Raw genomic sequence first — 21,067 nt, 5'->3', positions numbered from 1 at the left:
CTCTAAGGTAGCCAAAGGCCTCCAGACGGTCTCCGGAGATGCTCGCACCGGCTCTCCCTTTATAGTGATGTGCATTCGCCCTTGCTTGTTGAACAGGCATATATAGGCGACCATTAACGCCGCCGGCTATCTCAAACCCACGTGGGAAATGTCGGTATGGATACACTCAGTTGCTCAAGAGCTCTCTCTGCACCATTCCAACCTCGTTCAGGAATGACTTTGCACTAGCGGCGCTCAGCTATGCGTGACGAATTAGTAAATCAAATCATCTCGTACTTTGGTCATGGGTGTAGGGGAGGGGACCACATACTCTCACATGAACGCTCACTGGCTTAGCCTCCGCGCCTTCAAAGGCCGTGAACATGACACCAACGCTCTTCAACGTCGCCTTTTCCTGGAACTGCATCGCCGGCAGAATGACCGTGTTCAGTAGTATCCTGTGAGTCTGATCTTGTCTCATAATGAGACGAGGTACCTTGCTGCCTCTGCTCTCGCCAGCCTCGGGATCTTCCAAGTCTTCCAAGGCCGATGCATCAAAGGAGCCAGGTATCGGCAGACCGCCTTCGTCGAACTGGACACACGCCTCGGGAACGTTGATCTTGAGCATACCAGATCCGCGCTCCTTCCAGCCAACCTCCTTTTCCAGGTAGAATATCTTGGCTCTGACCTGGACTATAGTAGCCTCTCCAGCCTCGCCGTCGTCGACAGTAACTATAACACGTCAGTATAACTTCCCGGAATGGAGAACGCCTTCTTACTCTTCTGCAGCTTAGTACGTTTCTTATCGTCCCCGGCCTTGATATCTTCCTTGTCGGACTCTTCCTTTTCGTCCTTGTCGCCAGACTCTGAGGGTCCATCGGCATCGCCTTCAGTCTCGTCATCGTTGTCGTCTTCCGCGTCGCTGTCAGGCGCTCCGAATGGCTTGGCAGCCTTCTCAGTCTTAAAAGAAGACTCGCCCGTCTTGGCGAAGCTCGACAGCGGTTTACCGCCTAGACCGCCGCCAAAGGCACTGCCAAACACTGAGCCGAAACCGCCATTTGCGCCGGCGGGCTTAACGCTGGCAAAAGGCGACGAGGCTGAGCCGGCACCACCAAAGCTGAGGGTGGGGGTAGGAGCCGGGGCGGCGGCATCAGGCTTGGATGGAGATAGACCGCCAAAAGGTGACGCGCCAGCCTTGGCTCCGCTGCCAAAGACACTTCCCTTGGTCGCACTTCCTAGCGAACCAAAGGGGGAGGCACTCGACGCCGCCAATTTAGCGAAGCCAGAATTAGCAAACGCAGAACTCGATGTTCCCTTCTTCTCGTCCTTTGCAGAATCCTGTGACGTAGCTGCTTCTGTTGCGGCACTCTCTGTCGTCTTTGTATCGGTAGTCGGTGGCGCCTACGGGAAGCGAAACAGCGTCAGTATGTATGCACGGCAAACGCCAGATGCGTCAAGGTCAAAAGCCTACAGGGGAATCGGCCGCAGCGTCACCAGAGCCGGCAACTTCGTCCCTATGCCTCTTCTTCTCCGGCTCCAGCCGCGAAGCCCTGTCCTTGGCCGAGTCGCTCGAGGCGACGCTCTTGACGTCGGCCTCGTCGGCGTCCTTGTCCTCGTCCAGCTGGTCGTGCGCCCGCTTCTTCTTGGGCGACGAGACGTGGTCCTTGTGGTCCTCGTTCTGCGATCCCGAAGGCGTCGTATCGGTGGTGGCTCCCTCCGCCTTCTCTGAGATGGCCGTGTGCTTCAGTTCTTTGCGGGCAGCGGCGGTCTCGGCGTCCTCCTTTGCGTCGATCGGGTCCGACTTGGGACTGCCCGGCTGGGGATTGTCGGCCATGGTGATTATAGGTGCCGTTCCTGTTGGAGTCGGGTTTTGCGTCGCCGTATACGCTCGTTCGTCGCTGGGTGGTGGGTGCGGAGGTTCTCTGTGCCCGACTTTTGCCAACGATGGAGCAAAATCGGTGTAGTTCAGTAGCGTGGAATTTGCTGGCAAATGGGTATTGCCGCGCAGACGGGAGGCCAAAAAAGGCAAGAAAGGGAAAAAAGTTCGCAGTTGCTGTTGCAAAAGACCAAAACTCGTCTCCACGACGAGAGCAATAGTAACCGGGTCGTTGACAGGGTAAGAACACCGAGGTCCGCGTTTCTGGGTTCTGGGGTCGGTGGTGTCGCGCGACTGGCGTTTGGGGGTTAAGGTTGTGGTTGAGAAATGTCTACCTTAGCAAGGTAAGGTAGTCCAGGTAGTGGAGGTGCTACGATGTTGCTGCAGTGCAGTGCGGTTCAGTATAGTACACCTAGTACACACTCACTAAAAGGCAAGGTAGGCGCGATACAGGTGGGAGCGGGATGCGGTGACAACAGGCTCAGGCCAGTAACCTGCAAGTGTATGGTTCTCGTCTTTCGCGGAGGGATTTGACGTTGGTCACTGAGATGGGAAATAATTGGACGGGGCCGACTCCCGCTTGAGTTAATCTATCCAATCATTCGGTGCGCTCCGGGCTCGGATAAGACGACGGCACGACGCTGGCCAGACGAGAGAGAAAAAAAAGAGCCCACCCTCATCTCAGCTCGTCCACGGGCAGGTTGAATTCCATTGGGCCCATGGCGGCATGCATTAGCGCCCTTTGCCTTTGAGATGGGCTAGAACTTCCTATCCATACCCGAGAAACTCGCTACCTCTGAATCTTTGTTCTGTCTTGGTTTCCCAAGGGTTTTTCTTTATTCATTTGTTATTACACACACTTATACGGCCACCCTACCGCAATATCCCAAGCTGGGCTATTCAATATATCAAGGACCTCACTGCAACTTAGCTACGTGGACTGGAAAGTGAGGGGTACTTTAGACTTCAAAAGTCGAGGTCTGGTGTTTCTGAGGTGGTACCTTACACTGTACTGTACCGTACCAACGGTGGGGGTTCCCCGCCTCCGACGACCTTCAGGGCCGCTCGTCTGAGGTGTCAGATGAATGGCCCTGCGGTTTGGTGGTGTGGCTGTCCAAAAAGGGCAATGCAGGTGACATTCTAGCGGCAACTACCGACGCCGCTTGCAGCTAGAATCTGGTCTTCCTGTGCCTTTGGTTCATGACCTGGGTTTGTCTAACAAGCACCTAGTGAGTGAAATGGCTTGGACTTAAAACCATTCCCACTACACGACATGTTCCGCTGGGAACTGCTTCCCCTCTTAGAACATTTTAGCCAAAGACAATTCGGGTACGGCGGCGCACGCGGAGTCATCGCGAGACAGGAGGACGCTTCACAGCAGAAAATCAAACGCCCATTCTCATTCATTGGCCCGCCACCATCCCGAGGATGAGTAGCACAACATGGATATCTAGAATACAGTGTGCGCCTTAGACCCTCGCCAAGGCCACATTTACAGTACATCTCTCAACCGTTCCAGACAAATCGGCCCCCTTTGGCTCCGACTTGCGACCTTGTCGTCGTCGTCGTCGCAGCTCAGCTGATGAAGCAGAGGCAGCCCAGGCCGAGGTAGAAGACGAAGAGCGGGTACACGGCGATTCCAACGCGGTTCTTGACCACACCACTGCCCCCCAAGATGCTGACGCCTGCCGCCAGAGACCACGCGACAAGGACGAGGTACACGGGGACTCGGACCACGGTCGGGATGCCAAAAGCAGAGAGGAGTGCCGCAATCACTAAGGGGAAGAGAGTGTATCCTATGATGCAGACACTCTGCGCGAAAGAGCTATAGTGGTTTGTTAGTATTCGCTGACACACACACAACACAAAGAGCGACAAGGGGGAACGGTTCAACTCACATGCTTCCTCCCAACAGCTTAATCTGCAACGTCACCACAGCCTCTCCAATCCAAATCATGGCAAAGACACCGCTGAACACAACATCCTTCTGATCCGCCCTAGCATTGAAGCTGAGCAAGAGACTGAGGAGCAGGCAAAAGATGAGCGGGCCCCAGAGATCCCAGTCTCGCAGGCCGGGCGTCATGTTATTCTGCGACAGCAGCGCCTCCGAGTCCATGAAGCGGCTCGCCAGGCCCGTGAGCTCCTCCCGGGCGCCCGAGATGCCTGCGCCACGTATGTTGGCGTACGCGCCGCGCAGACCGTCGGCGTCGAACATGGTGCCGCCAAGCAGGTACTTGGGGTACAGCACCTCCCTCATCTTGGCCCAGACGGCGAGGAGATCGCGGCGGAGCGTGTCCCAAACGGACTCGTCGATTGTGTTTTGCGGCGCGGCGCGGTCCTCGCCGGGTATGCGTGACGTCCAGGCGTTCTCGTTCAGTGGCCGCGAGGAGGAGGAGGAGCTCGAGCCGATGTTGCCCGTCAATGGCTGGCGCGAGGATGTGTTGCCGAGGGGGTCGTCGAAATCATCTAGATCAGCTTCATGACAGATGAAATGTTAGCTTGCCATCGCTTGGTCAGAATATTACATTCTCATGTTGAAAGCTTACCATCATCAGGGTCAATCAAGTCGTCGTCAGGCAAGGGAGGGTTGGCATAATCGTCTCGTTTGCTCGTAGATGCCATGGCTGTAACTCGTGTAATTTGACAAACAACACTATTGTCGTGTCTTCGTCCTTCGTAATGGCCAAGAAGGGAGTACGTGAAATGTGTTCGTGGATATCGTTAGGGTTGAATTGCAAGTTGCTCTGCACTTTCAAGTTTCCGAGATGGGATGGTGACTTTCTGGATCTAATTGACGTACGTAGCAGCTTGCGACTCCTGGGATAAGGTAGACTCCACGGTTTCCTCCAGCGAAGCACTAATAGGTGGTCCAAGCTCCCTTGGATCGGAAAAAAAGAGATCCGCATCCCCGATCCACATGATGCCACGCCATCGCTAACTGGCCAGAGAAGGCCCTCCCGTCCGCACCGTCCAACGCGTTGACCCCACTCCGTGCTGTGCGGAGAACCCGCCGCAAGCCTCAAGCCCGGATTCCAATGTGGATTCCCTTCTTGTCCATTGATGCGCCTGTAGCCGTCAATGCTGAGGTTCATATCCGGATACATTTCGACATCAAACCTAGCTACACAATCATGGACCATCGTTTAACATAGAGTTCGGACGCGAGCTGGATAATGTTGCCCTGAATTACCTAGTTTGGATGAATACGCCCAAAAAAAAGAAGAAAACCGAGCCAGCAAGCAACCCTACTGCAAAACATTCTATATACGAATATTCTCCTCCTTTGCGAGCTCGATGGCCTCCATTTCGCCTCGCGGGGTATCTTTTCATTTTTACCGTCCGTTTCTAGTAAAACGCGGAACGCCGATGCCTGGTACACACAACCCCTTTTCATGTCCTCTTTGTCAGAGGGGAAACCCTCCCCAATTCCCCCCTCCCCCCCCTTACCGTCATCAATCACTACTGACTTCCTTGGAAAAGGTTCAAAAAACCTCCTGCCTACTTAAATTTCCCAAATTGATCACATTCTGTTCGTTTGGAGTTCGCCAATGCGCTCCGATCAGTGTGAGATGGCCACCCACATACTGTCGTCTCCCGAGTCCGAGTGATTCAACTACTGCCATGGGTAGCGATAACCATGAGATGGATCATTTGGCCCTGCCGATCCATTTGAACCATTGCCGGAATTCCCGTCAATATGTCCGTTGGACTGGCCGTTAGCCTGCCCATTAGCCTGCCCGTTGGACTGGCCATTGGGCTGTCCGTTCGAATGCCCGCCAGCATGCCCATTGGAATGGCCGTTCGCCTGGCCTTGGCCGTTGTACGGTGGGGGTATCTCGCCCCATGGCTGATTCTGCAGCGCTCCTCGTTGATCGAAACCCTGTGACTGTGGTTGATGCTGTTGACGACCAGGCTGGTAGTCGTAATGAGGCTGCGGTTGATGATGCTGATGCTGCTGTTCTCGATGGTGGTTGTTCCTTGAGTAGGGGTCATATGCCGATGTGTAGGCAGGCTGTAAGCTGGGCCACGTGGGCGGCGCCGGCTGAGAGTAGATGTAGCTGCCCATCTGAGGCACATGGCTATACCCGGATGGTATGCCTTGGTTGTATGACTGTCGGTATGCCGCCGAGGGCGGACCAAACGTCTTTTCCTTGTCGTATTGCGTCCATCGGCGAACCGCCTGGTTTTCCGGTCCATGTAAAGAAGCACTCCCAGCATTGGGATCCCATATAGGGAGGCCACTATCTGGTATAGACTCGCCGCGCGGCATGCCTCGCGTGTATGTCGCGAGATTGCCATTGATTCCCACCAATGCCCAGGCGAAAACGGCAACATCTCTGATGGAGCTCATGAGATGGTCTACAGGTGGGCCCCCAGCAGCCATGACGTTGTCTTGCAAAGGCATGTACTGAGGCATGAGAGGAGGTCTGAAATTGTAAAGGGATTCCTGGGGGACTTGAGGCCGGATGGGATGATGACCCCAAGGCGCCGCAAAGAGACCATTGGTGTAAGTTGGGACAACCAATGGCGGGTGAGGTGCCGGAATTGGTGGGCGCGCTCTGCGAATGACGACGACAAGACCGTCGGACGTGCATGATACGACGGCTTCGAGCTCAAAGGCCTGGGGTGGTTCCCGGCGGCGGTTGCGCAGGGGTTCCGCGGGCGTCGATGCCTGGGCGGCTGATCCGTCGGCCGAAGGGGCGGAGGTAGCTGCAGTGTTCTGCGTCTCGTTGCTCGAGCCAGAGGCGTTTGTAGTCGCTGTTTGGTTCGCAGAGCTGTGGTTCGACATATCCGGACGACCTTGGTCTTCTTGTTTGATGACAGGGCCGTCATCATCGTCAATATCCATGCGGCCATCGAGTTGGACGCCTCCGCCATCAGAGTCACTGGAGTTTCCGCTGTTGTGCTCTTCGTCTCCCTCCTCATCGTCAAAATCCTCAGGTCGACGGGGATCTCTGTACCAGAACCTCAAGTAGGCAATCGAGTCATTAGCCTTTGCACTTTCCAAGCAGCGAATGGCGTCCGGTAGGCAGTTCTCCTGTATGCACTCATAAAAGCTCTTGTCTTTGATCTGGTCGGGTCTAACGCCAAGAATCGACGAGACTGCATTGGTGGCGAACATGACGGTCAGAGTGCGGGTGAACCTATTGAGGATGAGAGCTGCGCGGGGCTCGCGTTCCACGGGAGGCATTCTGAATTTGGGTGAGAGATGCTCCAGCATGTGGTAACGAGGATCCCGAGGGGAGCTTGAGAACAACCGACGGATCTGAGGTGCTTCGACGGCTCGTCCTGTCACGACATTAGCATGAGAATGAATTGAAGGTGAGGCTGAAGTGTGTTCGCTTACTGTGACTCTTTTCGTCCCGTCGATAAATACTGGTACAGGCAACCAAGACATCGTGGACGACAGTGAAGCAGCATTCGCAGCTCACCCACTGGCCATCGCGGGCCATGATGCGAGCATAGTGAAGCACGGCTGCCTTGTCCAGCAAGACACCGCGACTGTGAATAGAGCGAGCGAAGGGTACCTCGTCGGGGTGAAAGAAGTCAAAGCATGATTTTCCCTGCACTTCCTGGGGGGTATAACCCAGTATGTCGTAGACTGAGTCGGACACGAATAATATGGCAGCGCTGGGGTCCGTGGAATGAATGGTCATGAACGTTTGCTCCATGGCAAAGAACAGTTGGCTCGTGGCTGAAACAAGGTCTGGGATATATGTCCGATTGAATCGCAATTACGTCCGTCTCTCTCGCACGTCGTCCGGAGTCTTAATCGGCTGCGAAGTAAGCCGAGTATGGTTTAAGAGAATGCTTGAATGCCGCGGAGAGCCTGGTGGATCCTCAATACCGCAAGGCGTCGAACCAGTGGCCGCGCCCAATAGAAGCTCGATTATCTCAAGCGGTAGCTCTACTACGTCTGGGGAATCAATCGGGTCTGAGCTGAGCGATTGTTTCTCTTAGATTGTGGTTGACTGTAGTACGCGCTGGTTTGCTGGGCGTGGGACACAGATTGCGCTTTTACTTCGCAAGCGAAGGCTGTCAGTCTCACTCTCACGGGCTATACCGATAGAGTGGCTGGGGCTGTGAAAACGGCGGGCTCGACTTATGTGACTGGCGCAGAGTAGCAGGAGTGCAGAGTATGGACGGTATTGCGTCGCGTCGTACACAGGCAGGTATGCGTAGTGAGAAAAAAGCGGACGGGAGGTGTTCAAGTGACAGTTGGCAGCTCGGTGCGGCTTACTGCAGAAGGGAGAAACGGGGGGCTGAAAGTCGAGGTGTAGTAGAATATCCAAGCTGATGGATAGTGCGGAGAGGGCGCAAGCCGGTCAGAACGAGACCGTTTTGTGGTGGTGGTGGTGGTGGTAAAGGAGGGTTTTTGGCGTTGGCGGGGGTTGTAAACGTCGCGGTTTCCTCGAAGTTAAGGTAGTCTGAGTTTGAGGTACATGCAGACACAGATGACCTGACGTAGTGGATGTACTCGGACGTTGAACGAAGGTTGGCTGAAATCTCGAAGAAATACGTCGAGGGTATGCGAGGAGATGCAACCTAGGTAGTATCTGTACCGTACTCCGTAGCTGCAGGTAGCTAGGTAAGGTAGGTAGGTAGGTAGACTAACTCAAGCAGCAGGCAAGGTAAAAAAATAAATGAAAAAAAAGGTAAGGTAGGTCAGATAAGTTGGGACGAGCCGAGCTGCTAGTGGCGAAAACGATGGGTAGCTTGTTGATTGCGGGATGCCGTTGGTTGTTCAAGTTTGGGTCCAGAATGACAGAGAGAACAAACACCTAATAGTGTAGTAAAGGCTGAGAGAGAGGAGGAGGAGGAAGAAAAAAGAAGGAGGAGATCTGAAGGAGTGCCATGTAGGTATTGCAAATGGGCGGAGGAGGCGAGCATCTTTTATGACAGCTCGTTTGGCAAGTGGTTTGGCAAATGTGATTTGAGAGAGAGAGAGGCTGCGGCGGCGGCGACTGCGGCGGCGGGGGGACGGGAGTGAGGTGGAGGTGGAGGGAGGGCGGGGGGGGATGTCCAGCTCTCTGCGCTGAGGCTTCTTCTCCTCTGCTTCCATTTTGCTTTGCTTTGCTTTCGTCTCTGCTCTCTGCTCTCTGCTCTCTGCTCTCTGCTCTGTGACGGCACTGCACCGCAGCGCGCATCTTCTCATCAGTGAGTCTGCAGCACAGCGCCCCCCTCCTCTCTACGGAGTAGACTCCCCCCCCCGTCAGCCAGCGACTCGGGTTTCGCAAAAACGGATAGGGCAAAAGATTGGTGAGGAGAACTGAGGTGACAGGGCCCAGCTGAGCAGAACAGGGTCCCGGGGCCCAGACCCCCCTCCATCGTCTTGCACCACCAGGTGTGACTGCGAAGTATGTATGGATACCACCACGACTTCGACTACTGTGTCTCCGTACGCAGTATGGATACCACAAGGGTCATGAACACGGCTGTCGACTTCTCCAACGTCAACCTTCACCTGCGAATACTTAACCCCCGGTAGCTGAGCAAAATGTGGGTGCGTAAAGCATGCCCGCGCGCTACAGAGTGTCAGTATCCTTACGGACGGGATACACAGATGAGACTTGATAGTCGAGACAGAGAGGACAGACGGATGGATACCCTTGGACGAGGTATCTCTCCGGTCCCCGCTACGGGTACGGATACACAGGCACAGGGGGCAGCTTCGACCGACAGAACACTCAGAGACGTGCCAGGCTCCATACGTAGCCATCATCCATCATCCATCATCCATCCTTGCGGATGCCGTGCGGCTTGCCTGGGTCATGGTCATCTTCTCTCGCGCCAGGGCCACGCTTTCAGGGTATCACCATCCCCCCAGACCAAAAAGTACAACTACTTTGGTGCCTACACAGAGTGACAGACTCTCTGGATAACACAAAGCGGCAGAGCAGTACCCATCAGCTCAGTATCCGCACTTCCCAACGTCTAGCAATGTATGCCCGTGTACGGATATCCATAAAAGGGCACTAAGACAGGGGCAGGGGTTCGAGGGTGTCTTTCCCCCCAAGCTCATACGTAGCCCAGCTGGAGCTATGTCCTCCATGTCACAGTATGATTCGCCAATCCATGCCTCCATGGGAAATAAGGGAATAAGACTGCTCAGCTAGTATCGCTTCGGTTAGCTGACCTACATACGTCCGTACTACCCGCCGTGCCGCGCTGCTCTGTTCTGTCCCAACCAGCTACACGTATAGACTCCATCTGTCCCTCGACGACGATACAGCGTGTGTGATAACATCCCTATGCTGCTTTCTGTTACCAAGGTATCCGTAGATGGTGGCAGCGGAGGAATCGGCGATCGTCTGCAACTCGACTCGGTGTCCGGACCAATACAGCCACCTTTTTTTTATGAAGGCCCCCGAGACTGCAACGCTTGTTGATGGGGGGAGGGGGGGCTTATTCAATTGACGTTGACAGCGGGGCAGAATAAAATGCAACTATGCCCGTTCCTTGTTTTCATATCTGGCGCATTTTTTTTATTCTTTCTTTTTTATCCTCCTTCCTGGCCCATGTTTGGATTGTCGAGCCGCCTCCATCACAGCAATGCTGTGTCAACAAATCATACCAATGATGATCAGAGCCCAGCTTGTCACGTCTGCTCTCCCAGCCGAGGGGAGGAGGGCTGACAAAAACGGGCAAAATGAAGTGATGTACCAAGTAGTGGTAGACACTCTCGAACCGGGATACTATTCCCATAGTCTTGCGCCCGGAGGGACCCGGCCATACTCAACCGCGAACCCGATGAACATTGATTAAATGTTACACACTCTGCCGGCTGCTTGGATGGGATGTCAGAGGGATTGATGTGTCTCCGACACTGAGCTCCAGCCTCCAGTCTATACCCTGGCTCCTGGAGGAGCGGGTAACCAATCTACAGAACATCGTGCAAGGTCAGGCAGGCATCGTTGCCGCACAACGTGCCAAGTTGCCTACTACCCGGTGCGAGCGTCCACGCCGCGTTGGAGACAGGCCGCACACTCACTTCATGCCGTTTAATGGTGGCTAGGTACTGCTGAGACAAACCGTTGAGAAACATTGCAGAGCTGGAACCTGAGATCCTTGTCCACATGGCCCGGATACAACGTCCTGCATCGAGCGTCAACATTTTCGAACGCGGATGGACTCGCTCGAGCTGTCTGCCAACAGCTGCCATTGGAACCAGCGCCATCCGGAGGTGTCGAACTGTCGAATAGTGAGCATAGATGATAGACAACAGCCGCTGGTACCTGCGTGTGCATGGGTTCGCGCAGTGAGGGCCGGGCTAGTTGTTAAAATTGCCGCCATATATCCATACTTGATAGTTGGGACCTTGGTCTGTTGCTCTTTCGAGCCGAAATCCGAGCAAGATCACCCTCGAACCGCGTCAGTCCCGACATTTTCGCCGGGCATTGGCGATGCTGCGGGTTGATGCATAGCCTTTCGCCTCGCGGAATTGCACGCATTCGAGAACAAGCTGCCGTACACTAGATGAGAGAAAATCTTCCGTCATCAATCATTCGATTTTGAAAATCCAAAACCAACAGCAAGCTCATGTTGACGAACGAGCTGCGAGCTTCTGCGTCGAGCTGTCCACTTCTTTTGCCATGCCCATGTCCATGATATCGAAAGCAGACATGGGGTTTGGGGATCTCGCAGGGGTGATCGGACAGTTCTTGTCTTGTTTGGGAAGAGCTTGCGAGAACGCGGCCCTTTATCCCAATTCGAACTGACAGCCGATGGAAATTGCAGGGCAGCAGAGCCCGTTTCCATTCCCCAAGCTCTCGTCACTGACGCTTGCTGTCTCCTCGTCAGGCCGCCCGTCATCCGTGTGAACGGGAGTGAAAAAGGCTAAAATGGCGTCCGTGTGGGTTGAGCGTCCGGGCAGGGGAGGGCGCTATGCTCTGCTAGGCATAGCTTGATGTCTGACTTCAGTTGACAGCTGTGAAGACATCAGAACCCGGTTCACCAGTTGGGATCGACTGCTAGGATCCCTGAGCCAGTCCGAAAGCCACAGCTCGTGTGGCCCATGTCTTCAAACTGTACCTGCTCGTAATTATCACGACTTCTTCCTCTTCGGAAAACCCGAGGGGATATTCGTGCACAGTCCTTGCCAAGTCAGATGCGGAGGGTTGTTCTTGCCAGGACGTTACGTACGGATGTTTCCGTCGCCCCAGGCCCCTGAATTTCAACAGATGAGATCGTCAATAACACAATCTCTTTTTTTTCCGCCAAACGTACGTAACTCTGGCACACGTTCGGAGTCAACACAAACAATGTTGAGCGTACTCGAGCTAGATGAAGAGAAGTTTATCTGAACACCACCCAAAGTGGAGGGAAGCTGTTGATCGTTGGAGGCTCGAGACGTATGCGCCGCTCGTACGGAGTATCTTGAAAGTAGCTATCGATGTCTAGGTACCTTACTAGAGAATATGCAATGTGTATATCGACTGGACACTTTTATCCTGTTTGCCTCGAGACTCATTTTGTTCCCCTCTCCTTCACCAGATGAAGAATTGGACTGTCTCTTTGAAAGTCGCAGGGCCCCTCGATGTCCGTTCGTGACGTGAACCACATGTAGACAGGATGCCGAGAACGCGGTGCCAGGTCGCGGGGGGCGGATGGTTTGTGCGACCGACATGAAAGATATCGCGGCGGCGTACCCAGCATGGCCCACGGACAAAGACCCACGACGGGACAGGTTTATTAACAGTTTGCGGATCCCAATTGCCATGACACAGCTGTCAGGGGTTGAACAGACATGGAGGGATCCGTACAGTGCTCCGTAGACGTATGGTATTGACAGGCCGGAGCATAATGGGATTTCTTGCTGTACGAGGGCGATGCAGGCTCGATATCGAAATGCGGTGATGGATGGTTGGCATCGAGACTCGACGATTGGGCGGTATGAGAATTTGCAAGAGACGAGGGCCTTTGAAGATGGCGACCCGCCGTCATTTCTCACATCCCTGGATGCCAGCTGACGTATCCTCAAATGATGTGCCTCTTTGTCTTGCGAATGCGATTGAGGAATCAATGCTTCGTGCCTGCACTGATGTCGTACTGCACTGCTGCCATTCTGTGTGCAATGCAATGAGTACCGGGAAGCAGAGACGAAGCCTGGGAACAGTATCGTTTTTCGAGAATTGAGTATCAAACTGTGATGAGAAGCTAGTCAGACGAGCTCTCACGTTACACAAAAGACTTGGATATCACGCGGCGCCGCAACAATCAGCCTCCTTACCTTTTTCGCGCCTGGTTTACCTCTTGGATAATGCAGGGCGTTCTTTAGTCTGATGCTAGGTGATGCTCAGCGCTTGCATAATGGTGTCTTGCGGCATCAGCCGTCTGGCATCTGCTTGGGAGGTCTCAGACTCGTACAGATACTACGCGAAACCATTTCAGTAGTCGACGTTTGAAGATGGCTTGGTCTGTGAGGTGCTGAGGTAGAGTAGTAGTGTCCGCGGGCCAGGAAAAGAGCCGGTGCGGCCACACCAGTATCCACTATCCCTGGAGATCCGCTCTTTCCCTGCACCAATTCGACATGGAATTGGCCCGGAGGACGAACCGTGCAGGACACACACCCCGGGGAAAGAAGGACCCTAAGGCAAGGCGAGGTAAAGTAGGTAAGGTGTTAAGGTACCTAGGGTTCCTTAGGGAGGTACAGCGTTCCGAGGTACCGGATGACAACTCGGTTTTTCTTGGATACCTTCATCAAGGTGCCATTGCCCTAGAAAGGTTGGTAGGTGTGCCAAACTTCGCTCCGCACTTCAAGTACTCGATCCTTGGAACGGTACAAGAGTATTCGGTCTCTTTTGTCATCGACCGATCTAATAGCCCTGTCTCCCCTCTCTTTTCTCAACATCCCGTTGCTCCTCCTAGGCTTTCGATGTCGAGGAAGGCTTGACGTTTCCTCGATCAATCACCTCCTAATCACATCCTAATCACCCTCCTTAGGAAGCCATCCCCGTCCCCAAATATCATTTTTCTTCCGAGTCTGCTGTCAAAACATGGCAAAAATGACGGAGACATCTTGGGTTTGAAGTCTTGTTATTTGACGGCGCCTCAATGATATCGCCTCCTTCCCTGTCATATGCCCGAAGGGGAAATCGCAGGTCTTTTTGAACCTACAGCTGGTAGTTTTTTCAATGTTTGCTCGCCCTTGTGCCCTCCCGCCAGGTAGATACGTTAGTACGCAGCCGGTTTGTTGACTTCTCAGCCATGGTAGTTTCAATGATGACCGAATGACAATAGTTTTGTATCATCGCTCGCGTGTCACCTTCTGTATGGACAATCTTTGGTTTACACATCGAATTGACGTACCCATCCATACTTTGGGTTGGTCTTTATTAAGAGGCGGGGTTGATGAGAGAAAATGGTGCAAAATGTGGCCCAAATCCATACTTGTTGAAAGCCTGGGGACCTGGAGAAATCCCGGTCGTGATAAAATCGGAAATGGTTCGAGGTTGCTGATGTGATGTTCTCATGGCCGGTGCTGTTCGAGGGCTAGCGCAACCGTTAAAGACGTTTCCATCATCAACCCCAATTGACCCCTTCCTCCACTGATTCGGGCACTGTAGTGGCCCCGGCCCGGCCTTGACTAGGTAGGTATTCGAGGTTCCGTCAACCACGGGGCGGCCCACTAAAGCGGAAAGTTCCTATTGACGAGTGCGCGACCGACTGCGTGTTCTATTTTCAAAGTTTCCTCTTTTCACGTCCACATTCGGCGAGAACAAGTGAGAAAACGCAAGCCCCACCTGCCGGGCTCCGTCTCCTTCCTTTCCAATTTACCTGCTAGGTGAGCTACCTTACCTTGCCCTGCATTGCTTCATTACCTTACTACCTAGGTACACCGTACCTTGAGTTCACGCGCTAGGCACGGAGCATTCTTACCGATTTCTTTCTGTTGCCAACTGCCACTTTCATTGCATAGCATTGCCTTGCTCTTTGTCAATTCTCTCTGCTTACCTTATCTTACCTAGGTACTTAGTGCACCCGTAACGAAAGTCCGACTTGAGGTTATGACCTGGGACCGGAGCAGCTACAACTAACAAGAGTCCTTGCACAAAACACACGCCAATAAACACAAAGCTGATCTCGAGTTATCAACTGCATCTCGACGCGTCTTGCCTCCCTCTCACGCCCTCCGCCCGCAGTTGCACTCTGACAGACAAGACTATCCGTAAGAAGTTTCCGCGCAAAAGAGTTGGTTGGCCATCTCTGAACTTCAGGCCTGGGTTGCCTTCAACGCGTCCTCCGCTCCCGACCTCTATTGACATTCAATTTTGTCATGGCCCCCACCTCAACACCAACTCCATATGACTTTCCGAGACTGAGAGTCTCGGTTCATCTCGAGGTACTTGCTCCCCCTTTCTTTGAGCTAGCCGAACTGGGGTCGAGGTCCCCTTACTGCTCTTAGTCTATTCTTACCTTTTCTCCCTTACCCGTGTATCTATGAATTCCCATCAGAGTTATCCCAGCTGCAATAGCTACATTGAGAATGCCATGTTCTTTACGTGGCTCTTTGCCGTTCAATAGAGTTTCCGCTAACATGAACTGTAGGATGACACTAGGTTCCTCGCTCAAGATGATCCGGTGCCTGGTAAGCCCTGCCCCAGCATTATCTCGAGGCATGCTATCAACAGTGGCTAATCTCGCCTCAGAGTTCTTTGATGTCAAATTCTGCCCCTATCAACCATTGGATGCGAGACCCGTCTTCGCCGCCGTCAGTAAGAAGCATGTAAGTTGCTGCATCCGAGTGGTTGTCTTGGGAGTGATCTTTGAGCCCTGACCTCTTCTCCAGATAATAGTTTGTCGCCTCACTGCAGCTGCCGACGACTCGAATCCATGCGAAATTATCAGCATAATACGGGATGATGATGTGCGTCCTCCCTAGTATTCAAATTACCCACAGCAGCCTCGGCAACTGACTCGGATAAAGACTGAGGCAAGAAATTACTCCTGCACTTGGACAAGAGACGCGGAGACCGGCAGGCCGCTATTGTGCTACGGCGGCGAAGACGCCAAGATCAAGGTTTACGACATAATCGAACAGAAGCTCGTCAACGTGAGTTGAGACACATCTAACGTATCCTGCAGAGGATTTGCTCACATCTCACTTAGTGTCTCGTAGGCCACGGCGGAGTGAGTCATGCCTGGATAATATCACATATTGGGGGCTCCCGCTGATGAATCTTCAGGACGTTTGTGACGTGGTCACGTCTCCGATAGACCCTCTGATTATCGCCTCGTGTTCCGACGATACGACAGTCCGGATATGGAGTCTAGATCCCAAACATGAGAAGCAGCCCTGCTTGTGCATTCTTGGAGGCGAAGGTCATTACTGGAACCTGCTAACATTAGTACGTATAGCTCTATTGCCGCGTTCTGGTTGCAACTCTGAGGCTAACTCTTGTGTATAGGCATGGCACGACACGGGCCGATATATTCTTTCCGCCGGCCATGACCAGATTATCAATCTCGTAAGCAATAATTCCATGCGCCGCTCCCATGTCCCATGATTAACAGACCGCACAGTGGACAGTACCAGACCTTCCCACTGAGCACACCGACCGCCCAGTGGAGGTTCATTATCCTCACTTCTCAACATCAGAGGTTCACAGCAGTCTCGTGGATTGGTTAGTCTTTGCTTGAAAAACTGCATATTACACAGTACTGATTTCTCACAGCGTGTCCTTCTATGGCGACTACATTCTTTCTAGAGCCTGCCACGATGATGTGATTGTCTTGTGGAAGATTGAAGGCTTCTCGTCCCAGGACCCGCCCCCTCCGCAGTCCATGGCCCCGACAACCATCAACCCGGCCAATCTCACCCGCTCTGCCTTTAGCCCGGGCGTTTCGGCAGAATGTCCAGCTCCCTACACGCGGCTCATCGAGTTCCAAACGCTCGGTTGCGGCCCGCAATTCTTCATGCGGTTCAAGCTGCACTTCGTCCCCGATCAGCACCCTATTCTAGCCTTCTGCAACGCCAACGGCAAAATCTACTTCTGGGACTTTGAGCAGATTACAGGCTTCCACGACTACGTCAACGCCGTCAAGAGGCCCAAGAGAGACGGCGAAGAGGCCGTTCTGAAGCCCAGTTGGCTGCCGGCCATCACCCATCGGGCCAATACGAACGGCAAGGCCGCGCCGACGGTCCGAGAGAAGAAGGCGGCCGACAAGGCTCACCGGACGGAGCTCGAGCAAATTCCCGAGCTGAGGGCCCAGTACAACCAGGAAACGCTGCAGACGTGGGATGGCAAGTTCACCGTCGGCAACCCTCAGGTGCCTCTGAAGCCTCACAAGATTGAGAACTGCGGCGCTTCAACTTTCGTTGGTAGACAGGTTGCTTGGAGCCCCGGAGGTGAATGGTGCGTCGTTGTGGGTAGCTCCAACTTTGCTCTTGTTTTCCAGAGATGGGTACCCAAGAAGGATGCGTGAGTGACTTAATAGGATGGAGGGGTGTTGGAGGGTAATACCAGATAGAGAGGACGGTCCCTTGGTCCGTCTCAATCTCTCTGATGCTCTCGACTAGGTAGCTTAGTTTTCCGCGTCAGAATAGTATTGGCCAGCGCTTCTAGCTAGCTGTACGATACTCTCTGAAGGGGAGTGACGAGAAGACAGGCAACATAGGTCCCTCGTCCTCCTCAACGGGCGCCATCAGCTTCTGAATCAAAGCATCAAATTTCCCGCCGTGCTCCGCCATCTTCTGAAAGCTGCTCCGCGCGTTATTCCTCTCCGCCTCCCGCCGCGCCCTGGCTTCCGCCATCTGGCCGCCCTCCTCGTCAAGCGTGTACGACGGGATGAGCAAGTCGCCGATGTACAGCGACACCATCCCGCGCACCCGCCACAGCTCGGCGCTGTGCGAAAAAGGCCGATCCTCTAGCAGGTCGTTCATGAGGCCCGCCACTTCGCGCAGCATGTCGAGCGTCTTGAGCCGGATCTGGTCCCTCGCCTGCCGCAGCCGCGTGTCCCGCCCGTTGACCTGCTCAGACGACCGGAGGCCGGATCCCTCCATCATGCTGTCATCCCCGGCACCGCCGTCGAGGAGCGAAGAAGGCTCCTGCCACGACTCATCCTCCCAATCCTCCGCCTCGCGATTCACCCGCCTCAACGAGACCGCGTGCTGCGCATGCACCTGGAAAACCTCGTAACTCAACAGCGCAGGCCAAAAGTCGACGGCGCACACGGCGTGGCGGTGCTTGTAGTTGTAAGGAAACCGCTGGATCAGGTCCCGAAAGTACTCGCGCACACGCGGGGCGTTGGCGAACGGGTACGCCTCGTCGTCCGTGGCCGTGGCGCGCGCGCTGCCGCCCTCGCGCATGAGGATCTCAGCGCCGAGGGCCCAGTAGTGGTTGCGCCGCACGTCGACGGGTTTGCCGTGGGCCGTGGACCGCGCGAGGATGCCAAAGGCGCGCTTGGCGTTGGCGACGTCGCCGGCGTCTAGGAAGCCGTAGATTGCCCGGACGAGGGGCCGGAAGGGGGATTTTTCAGAGGCGTATTTTGGTTTAAGGGTGCTGTCCTTTTTCTTGCGGCGGCGCTTCTTGTCGTCTTCTTCTTCCTCTAGATTCTCTTCGCCTTCTTCTACCTCGCTGGTCTCGAGCGCTTTTAATAGAGACGCCGACGAGGCGGACGGTCCTACGCGGGCCGGCGCATCTGGGTCCTGCCAGTGGCGGTGCGGAAATTTGCGCTGCGTCCTCGAGGGCAGCTCATCCGTCTCTGCGAGACCGGCTAGATGGAGCTGGCGGAGGATGGAAGGAGTATGGCTGAGCGGGTTGATAGAGTCGCTGGGGAGCTGAGACTGGTATCTATACTCGTTGCTGTCGCTCATCGACATCGCTGAGGCAGACCTCTTGCGGCTGGTGGCTGGCTGGCTCATGGTCGCTTTCGCCCAGTGCGCGGGCCCATGTGATGAGGTTCTGATAACACGGGTATAGCTATTGATGTCAAATATTCTATGAATATGTTGATATTGTTATTGAAGGTTCATTTCTCTTGGTCGGCTTGAGTGAGGTTGAGGTAGTGGTGTAAGTAAGGTGAGTGTGTGGTGAGAATTCGGTCAAGAGTGAAGCGGGGCCGTCTGCTTCATTTACACTGTGTCTACCACAAGGGTACCAAGCATCGAGGGATGGGCGTGGAAGCTTCAACAAGCTGCTCGAAATTACTTAGCGCCAGACTTCATGACTGCCTTTCTGTTGGAATCTAGTTCAAGTAATTGTCTATGGCTAAATATTGTGATTAGGGGTCCAGGGCAGCCTTGTTCTTGATCTTCATCTGCTCTTCACCCTAACTCGATCTAAGAAGTATCGCTCCGGAGTGAGCGTCCCTTAATCATTTCTCCCCAACTCTTGGGTTTCTTTGTAAGCTTGTCATCACGATAGTCCCGTACAGCTGCTAGTTCCAATGGATCGAAATTTGACCTGCCTCGAGGCACTACGCACTTCAAGCTCTATTTGATCTTGGGGCAAGGCAAGCAAAGCCTCAACTAGCCCATTTTTCCCGTCTCGAGACTCAACAACCGACAAAGGTCATGTTGTGGTAAATTCCTGGAATTGAACCCCATAGTCCAGCATGGAACGCAGGAAAAGAGGCACTTTCACGATAGCTGCCTTTGTGTGTGTATGCAACAAGTCATGGGAAGGGGGAAAAAAGCAACGTCTCGATGTATCTTTGGTCATCACAGTCGCCTAATGTACATTATCTAGAATTGGCAAGTGTCTTCAGCAGTTACAAGCATCCGCTTACGCAGACTTGCGCTCAAAGTAAGTCCACTGGCCCTCAACAGGCTTCTCCTCAAGGTCCTCCCATCTGATTATGGCTGTTAGCAAGGTCGGGAGAAAATGGATGAGAGAGGAAAGAACGTACACCTTGGCCTGGGTCATCACATCCACGAGCTTCAGCTCGCCCTCGGCAACCTGAATGACCTCCTCAATGAGGCCGGCTCCGATCTTGGTCTCCAACTCGGAAATCCTACAACATGTCAGTATAAGCCCCCCTTCCCCGTTGCTAGCAAAACCGTCTCGATGTGAGGGTCCTGCTCCGGGAAAACACAAAAACGTACTGGTCGGCCGTCAATTGCGGCTCCGCCTCCCACTGCACCTTGGCAACATCGTTCAGGTCCTTGCGGTCGGCGAGAAGCTGGTGGTCCTTTCGCTCGGCCTCGCTACGGGGGCCCTCCAGGGTACCGCCCTCGTCCTTCTCGCCGTCCCACTCCTCGTAGCGGACGTCCTGCTCCTCGTGCTGTGTCGCGACGACAAACGTCCTGCCGCCGAGCTTCACCGTCCGCGCGCCGCTGCCGTCGACGCGGCCGCTGACGAGGCGGAACTGTTCGGGCTTCTCCTTGACAATCTGCTCCGCCCTCTTCTCCCACTCGGGGTATCCGGGCGGTACCGTCGCTTCGACGAGGCTGAGGCGGTGCTTCGTGATGGCTTCGACCGATTGGCGGTAGAGGGAGGACTCGGGGACCGTCTGGAGCTTCTCGAGGGTGGTACCGTACAGATAGAGCAGCGTCGACCGCGGGCTGTTGTGTGTCCAGAGGCCGGTGAGACCTGTCGGGGTGCCGGCTTCGAGATAGCGAGCAGGCTTGACGCCCGCGAGCAGGCGAAATGTTCTCCGCATGGTTGCGATATCAATTGGCTCGAATTGGAGATCGCGGGTGTTCGGTGAATTGAGCTATGGAGCGCAAGGTCGGCAGCACTTGGGGAGGTAGTGTCGCTTGGATTTCGTTGACCAGTAGATTTCCTTACATAAGTCAGCACTCCAAGTCACGTGACTCTAGTTTGTCAGTCAGACACTCTCGGAGGTGCAAATGTGCATCGCTTTTTCATAGCATTTATTCCAATCCAATACATGCATTTGACAAGCTTAGGGATTTGGGCCGCATTCTGTGCTTCACTCAAGATTTTGAGTGAAGTGGTGACGGCAATTTGGGAACCAAATATTGTCATTCGCATGACGCTTCACCGATGATGCACTACTGATATCATGACCAACGAGAGACTCTCTGGACATGAACACACGATAGGTAGGCATGCAGGCTGGCACTGGATTGATAAAGCGGACAAGCTATTTGAATTTTGTGCCAAACCGTACTGCCAGCCGCAATTGCTGGGAGTCGTTCGGAACTCGTCAAACATGAAAACAACTCTATATTCAGAAGCCGTAAAATCAACCTTGAACGACGTAACCAGGACGCTCTCACACCCTACCATGGGGGTTTCGGGCGTC

General features: G+C 54.1%; 7 protein-coding genes across 7 annotated transcripts; 1 reads left to right on the top strand and 6 right to left on the bottom strand.

The window, feature by feature from the left end:
• Positions 1-166: 166 nt before the first annotated feature.
• Positions 167-1,813, bottom strand: CTAM01_14598 (uncharacterized protein; the record flags this gene model as incomplete). The annotated part of the gene is made up of 4 exons (XM_060530597.1): positions 167-238; positions 311-711; positions 759-1,380; positions 1,451-1,813. 4 exons carry the CDS (start codon positions 1,811-1,813, stop codon positions 167-169), a joined length of 1,458 nt encoding a protein of 485 aa, XP_060374853.1.
• Positions 1,814-3,430: 1,617 nt separating this feature from the next.
• On the bottom strand, positions 3,431-4,477 carry CTAM01_14597 (Yip1 domain-containing protein; the record flags this gene model as incomplete). The annotated part of the gene is made up of 3 exons (XM_060530596.1): positions 3,431-3,680; positions 3,754-4,330; positions 4,402-4,477. The coding sequence occupies 3 exons, from the start codon at positions 4,475-4,477 to the stop codon at positions 3,431-3,433; spliced, it is 903 nt and encodes a 300-aa protein (XP_060374852.1).
• A 991-nt stretch (positions 4,478-5,468) lies between these two features.
• CTAM01_14596 (uncharacterized protein) lies at positions 5,469-7,527 on the bottom strand (the record flags this gene model as incomplete). The annotated part of the gene is made up of 2 exons (XM_060530595.1): positions 5,469-7,144; positions 7,203-7,527. 2 exons carry the CDS (start codon positions 7,525-7,527, stop codon positions 5,469-5,471), a joined length of 2,001 nt encoding a protein of 666 aa, XP_060374851.1.
• Positions 7,528-10,454: 2,927 nt separating this feature from the next.
• On the bottom strand, positions 10,455-11,668 carry CTAM01_14595 (uncharacterized protein; the record flags this gene model as incomplete). The annotated part of the gene is made up of 3 exons (XM_060530594.1): positions 10,455-10,736; positions 10,848-10,970; positions 11,408-11,668. 3 exons carry the CDS (start codon positions 11,666-11,668, stop codon positions 10,455-10,457), a joined length of 666 nt encoding a protein of 221 aa, XP_060374850.1.
• Positions 11,669-15,131: 3,463 nt separating this feature from the next.
• Positions 15,132-17,281, top strand: CTAM01_14594 (WD domain-containing protein; the record flags this gene model as incomplete). The annotated part of the gene is made up of 10 exons (XM_060530593.1): positions 15,132-15,197; positions 15,404-15,443; positions 15,505-15,581; positions 15,645-15,722; positions 15,783-15,908; positions 15,965-15,985; positions 16,042-16,203; positions 16,264-16,323; positions 16,379-16,479; positions 16,531-17,281. 10 exons carry the CDS (start codon positions 15,132-15,134, stop codon positions 17,279-17,281), a joined length of 1,482 nt encoding a protein of 493 aa, XP_060374849.1.
• A 136-nt stretch (positions 17,282-17,417) lies between these two features.
• On the bottom strand, positions 17,418-18,719 carry CTAM01_14593 (uncharacterized protein; the record flags this gene model as incomplete). Its single annotated transcript, XM_060530592.1, has 1 exon — positions 17,418-18,719. The coding sequence occupies one exon, from the start codon at positions 18,717-18,719 to the stop codon at positions 17,418-17,420; it is 1,302 nt and encodes a 433-aa protein (XP_060374848.1).
• Positions 18,720-19,581: 862 nt separating this feature from the next.
• On the bottom strand, positions 19,582-20,458 carry CTAM01_14592 (uncharacterized protein; the record flags this gene model as incomplete). Its single annotated transcript, XM_060530591.1, has 3 exons — positions 19,582-19,648; positions 19,706-19,810; positions 19,902-20,458. The coding sequence occupies 3 exons, from the start codon at positions 20,456-20,458 to the stop codon at positions 19,582-19,584; spliced, it is 729 nt and encodes a 242-aa protein (XP_060374847.1).
• Positions 20,459-21,067: the final 609 nt, after the last annotated feature.

This window comes from Colletotrichum tamarilloi (genome assembly GCF_030869305.1).
Source record: "Colletotrichum tamarilloi strain Tom-12 chromosome Unknown Scaffold_127.1, whole genome shotgun sequence".
NCBI classification, from domain to species: Eukaryota; Fungi; Ascomycota; class Sordariomycetes; order Glomerellales; family Glomerellaceae; genus Colletotrichum; species Colletotrichum tamarilloi.
The sequence above is the reverse complement of the archived record's forward strand: the minus strand, read 5'-3'. Positions and strand labels throughout refer to the sequence as shown.